The sequence below is a fragment of the Cariama cristata genome, unplaced genomic scaffold (genome assembly GCF_000690535.1).
Source record: "Cariama cristata isolate BGI_N322 unplaced genomic scaffold, ASM69053v1 scaffold17623, whole genome shotgun sequence".
Classification (NCBI taxonomy): Eukaryota; Metazoa; Chordata; class Aves; order Cariamiformes; family Cariamidae; genus Cariama; species Cariama cristata.
Window position 1 is genome coordinate 188 of NW_009606821.1, and position 5,749 is coordinate 5,936.

General features: G+C 39.0%; 1 protein-coding gene across 1 annotated transcript; it reads right to left on the minus strand.

Moving 5' to 3' along the window:
• Positions 1-1,733: 1,733 nt before the first annotated feature.
• Positions 1,734-5,172, minus strand: LOC104155690 (basic immunoglobulin-like variable motif-containing protein; the record flags this gene model as incomplete). Its single annotated transcript, XM_009696507.1, has 4 exons — positions 4,566-5,172; positions 2,918-3,044; positions 1,936-2,031; positions 1,734-1,838 (listed from the first exon to the last, which is right to left on the minus strand). Coding segments are annotated over exons 1-4 (818 nt in total), but the record flags the coding sequence as incomplete, so codon positions are not given.
• Positions 5,173-5,749: the final 577 nt, after the last annotated feature.

Genomic DNA, 5,749 nt, shown 5'->3' on the forward strand with positions numbered 1-5,749 from the left:
GCCTTCCTACCCTCAAGCAGATCAACATCCCCACCTAACTTGGTGTCACCTGCAAATTTACTGAGAGTGCCCTCAATCCCCTCATCCAGATCATCTATAAAGATGCCAAACAGCACTGGCCCCAGAACTGATCCCTGGTGAACACCGCTAGTGACCAGTGGCCAACTGGATTTGGTTCCATTGACCACAACTCTCTGGGCCCGGCCATCCAGTCAGTTTTTTACCCATCAAAGAGTCCACCTGTCTAAGGCATGAGCAGCCAATTTATTTAAGAGGATGCTGTGGGACACCGTGTCGAAGGCCTTACTAAAGTCACCATGCTGAAGCATTAGAGGAGTCCTATACTGCAACTCCTCATGGCAACAGTAAGTGAGGACAGGTCTGCAAAGAAGATTTTTGTCTCAGATATACACTTTTCCACATTAGAAGATTCAGATTCACAACTCTGAAGATAATACCTGAATCATAAAGCTGTGTTAGGTGATGGGGTTGACTCTCAGCCCTCCTGTTCTCCAGTCTGCCGAGTACTTAAAAACGATTTGACCAGGCAGAAAAAGAAAATATAATAAGGCTAACTCTTCTGCAGTGCATAGGGCACTTGCTGGGGAAAACGAAGAAGAATTACAAGTTTAACTTTCGTCTGTACAGACTGTTGACATACAGATACAGAACATTTTATCAGCTTGGTCTATAAGGGTTGCTATACCCTGACATACTCCTAAAGAGATAAAAAATCTGCATCCAAGTCGCCTAAGGCAGAGAAGGAAGTTTTCATGACACTCTTCAGTGATCTAGCCAGTATGCTACCATTAATAAACAGACTGCTGCCACATGTTCAAATCCAGTACCCACATTCTGTGCCAAACCCTATATATTGCCTTCAAAAAATAGTAACTAGATCAAATGCAACTCATGAAACAGGCAAGAACACTGCAAAATTTTTAAATCTCACAGAAAGGTAACACACCAAAGCCCTGTCGAGATGTTGAACACTGGAGTACAATATGCTCCTGGCCCTGTTTAATCCTAAAATTCCTTATGAATTTAATAAAACAAAACAAAAAAACAAAACCAACAAAAAACAAAGGACAAATATTTTAGACCCAATTCATCAAGATCAGGAAACAGCAGAGCAGAAGCGAAACAGAATTTGAAAGCTCAAGTGTTCTGTGATTCCAGCCCCATCTCTTCTCCTCCCGCCCCTCCTCCTCTTGAACAGCTCCATTGCAGCAAAGGTGCAGCACCCACTATCTCATTTTCAACTCTTAAGTTATTTTTTATATCAAGCTACTAGTATATCAATTGCCTTTTCAGGCTGTTTCAGTGACATTAACATGCATTTAACATGCATTTCCAAAAACAGGAAAATGAGGGTAAAGAAAAAATTTCCAAATCAGGAAACTGGACTCATTACAGCATTATACAAGTATTAAACAAACCCAACGAAAAATCAAACAGAATTTCATGTTCACCTGATCTGTGTAGCAACATTACACTATACAAAACGGCTAGTGCAAAAAACTCTTTGAAAAGTTTCTTTGGGCACTGTCAGAGTACCCAGATATGCTTCATTATTCTAAAACTTCAGAGGACTAACTTGTGTCAGCCACTTTTTTTTTTTTTTTAAATAAAAGAGCTACTACTGGGGGTTTTTTTTGTAAGTTTTACCTCTCAGTTTTATGTTATTTTTGCATACATTAACAATTTAGCTGCATCAAAAGAACAAAACATACCTCATTAAAGTTGTATTTCCAGTGAAGGGACCAAACCTAATCTCCTCAAATGGGGGCTGAAAGCCCAGTATATGCAAAGCTTCTTCTTGAGTAATAGGTGGTAAACTGGGGGAAAAAAAAAAGAAAAAAAGTATTGTTTAATAAAGTAACTGGCAACATATTTCAGACTCTCTAGAGGCAAAGCAGTCTATGTGTGACCTACCTTCCAGCTCCCAGTGTACTATATAAGAAATTCCAGCAGGACACTAAGGATGAAATTCCACAGGAAGTTTTGTATTGAGGTCGGCTAACACAGTACCTAAGACAAACAAAAACCCAAACCCATTAGAAAGCATTCTTGATTTACTTACAGGAGCAATCTGAAGTACTTTTCTGTGTGCTAGGCCATTGAAGTGCCATGTTATAGTAAATGTTTTTATGTCATCTGTGTAAAAAAAACCAAAGAATGAAGGAAATATGTTAACCAATTTCTTTAAGTTTGTCAGATACTACTACCCTATTTCATACAAATCAGTCAAATTTCTAACAGCGCTGTGGGAGTTCTGTACAAATGATCCTGTAGGAAAAAATGGTTCTGTACTAATATAACGTACAGTTTGATCCAGACCCTTCTAACACGTGAACCTGTAGTAAACTGCATCTCTACCAATTTACTAATGAATGTCATTTTGGGTTGCAAATTCCCCAGGCTAACTTTAGCTTTCTCATGTCATAGACATACAGTAAGAACCAGACGGATTCATTACATTAAGTGATTTTAGTGAACTATATTTATATGATATCGGTTCTATAGAACTGACAGATTCTGATGAAGTATTTCCCAGTGAAAAGAAAAATTAGGAATAAGACATATCAGTACTATGTTTAAGGTTACTTTTTGCCTGACCATGCTAATAAACTTACTTTCTAACAATGAACCTCCACATACTTTTTTTTTTCCTTATTGAAAGAAAAAAAAATGTTTAGAAAGAAAAATGTTTTTAGAATTTCAACAGATGGGAGGAAAACTCTCATTCTTCTTGTAGAAAGTATGAGATTTAGTCTATGTATGCTTAACATATCCCCATTTCCACTCAAGTAAAAGTACAAAGATATTATTAAAAAGGTTGAAAACAGATAACCAGCAACAGTGTTTACCGACAAACTGTATGGTGATAATCTTAAATACAATTCATAAATACTACCATCTCCGGAGGTCCAACACTTTCCTCTCCTTCACGTCTTCAAGAGCAGAACGCTGAGGACACTCCCTGTATTGTTTGCTTTTTTTGTCTACGGATTTTTTCTTTGTCACTTGTTTCTTCATGTTGCCTGCAAAACAGATTTCAGAAACAAATGAATGCCTAGTTTACCTTCCGTATCTTTCCTCTTCAGTATTTTTAGTAATAGCATACACTTCAAACAGAGATGCTGGTTGTGTTAGGAAGTGCAAACTGGGACTAAACATTAATTGGAGGAAAAAGCTCAAAATACATAACCAAGATTGTCAACAAGTTTGTAAAGCTGCCATTAGCTCCGTAAACAACACTGTGTTTAGATCATGGACAGAATTAACGATGACCTGCCCAACTGTTTAGAGAGAGCAGTCAATCTGATTATTCTAATGCATTAAATCGGCCATCCCAGAAATAGACTCTCAGACTCACATGGACTTCCCATCTCCCAACATTAAATGCACAGGGAAATATAACGAAAAATTGTTTTTCACAGCCAAGTTCTGTAACCAGTTACACTTTCTGACAAAAATTTACATGCAAAACTTGTAAAAGAATAATATACCCCCCAAGGTCTTTGCCTTTTTGTAAGCCGCTGAGGCAATGGAAAATGAAGAGTGGGGCCACATGCTACTGCAGGAGTATTTCTGTCTTATTTTGAAGCCATCATATCCAAATTAAATATACCATGTATATTTTAGCAAAAATGACCAATCTGTAAGATATTATCATTTGTTTCTTATTTTTACTTAAGAACACTACACATAGGCATGAAAAGACAATGGCAACTTGCCAAACATGTTTTTAAGTTTTGCTAAAACGGTTTCCTACTAAGGCAGAGAAAATAGCAATTTGACTAGACAGCCAAGCCATTAAGGAAAAAAAAAAATAATCTACAGCCTACTCTAGATAAGCAGAGGGATTACCGGACAAAGAAAACCCAGTGTGTATGCAAGCGCTCGATTCACAGCTGCAATCTGTGACTCGGCAGAGAAAGAACATAGAAGGCAGCAAAGAAGCCAGTTTTAAAGAAATGGGCTCCCTAACACTGTATACTTACAGCAAATCAAAATAAATACAATTCTGTTACAGAAACCCAACTGCTTTCCTAGGTAACTGTAATGAAATATTTCTTGTCAGAAATACGCCACATCTTTAATTTCAAAATACATCTCTGAAGTACCTTGAAACATTTCTGCAAGTGACAAACCTGCACTTTACAGGTAAAAGTAATCACTGCACAAAGCACAAAGTCCTATCAAAAGAAAAGAAACAAAAAAACCACCCCAAAAACCCAAGGGAAAAAAAAAAAAACCACACAAAAACCCAAACAAACCTAAACCAGAAGCCACCCCAAACAATACCCAAAAAACCCCACGCACAGCTAAGCAGAAGCCAGCCCTGTTTTAGAGCCACTTCCCCAGGCAGGTACACTTGACTTTCGCTCCTCCTGTCTCTCTCTCTCCTTTCCCAACGAGCAGGCTGTTTGAACTGACGTTACGGCTCTCCTACAGCACTTCCTTCCTCAAGAGATACAAGTGCTGACCAGCCCCTTCCACAAACAAGTCACAAACCTGAAGCCTTTGCCTCTCACAACATCAAATCTTCACCACCTCACCTGCTTTGTTCTTCAGATTGGCACTCACACCATTGAACTCTGATTTGTCGATTTCCCACGCCAGCGGAAGCTTTCCAAGATCACCAGGCAAGCTTTCCAAGTTAGCATCTTCGCCAAAGATTATCTCTGAAGCACCAGTTTGAACGCCAAGTAAGCTAGGCATCTTGTTTCCAACGTTTAAGGCAGCACTGCCTGACAGGCAGGCACTAACTGAAGCACTTGGGCTTTTACAAATAGATGTTACTCTGTTTAAAAAAGCATAGTCTGAGCAAATGGTATAAAATTTCTCTCGTGTATGAGTCACAGGACATCCCCATGGATAATGCCCATCTCCCCTAGACACCAAGGAGGCAGCGGAGGCGTCTGACATGCAGTATGGCTTCACCGGATCACGAAGAGAAGCATCCGGAGATGCTTTCCCAGGTTTGTTTTCCGTGTTTCCATTATTTCCAGAACCATTCTCCTTTTCATCTTCTGAAATGTTAGGCATTGAATGACACTGAAAGAGTATTGCACAGCTAAGAATATTTTTTTCTTTATTTTTTGACTACAACAGAACCTGCATCATTGCCTCCATTGCCTCTGCAAGGTATCGACGAGGTGCCTGAAAGAAAATGAGAAGTTAGTACAGGTGTCTCAATCTACGTAAAATCTACACAAACCTTATCTTTGAATTCACATCCAATAAAAGCTGAAACGCCCTTCAAGACACATCACAACACACGCCGTGTCTTTTCCTAAGCCTCTCCAGAATTCTGCAAACAGCATTTTTCATTATTTGTGAGGTGCCAACAGCACACATCATAGTGATACCATGACAAAGGCATCATGAGTAATTACACTTGTAAACCAGCACGTGAATTAAAAAAAATAAAACAAACAAAAAACTTCCTACATTTATATAATTGTGGTTAATCACTTCTATTCCGTACAGTCACGATACATTGCATATGTGGAGTACAAAATAATCTATACAAATTAATAAACCACAGAAACAGCAACTTAAGGTCACTTAATTTTGAAGAATCCTGCACACTTTTGCCACAAGTGAAGTCCAAGCTTACAGAAAATTACAGCAACTATTATCTCTGTGGATTATAAACTGACACCACCACCCGCAATCTGTTTCACATCGGGCGCTGCCAATCGGGCCTCGGCGCGGCTCTGCGGCCCCGCTCCCCTCC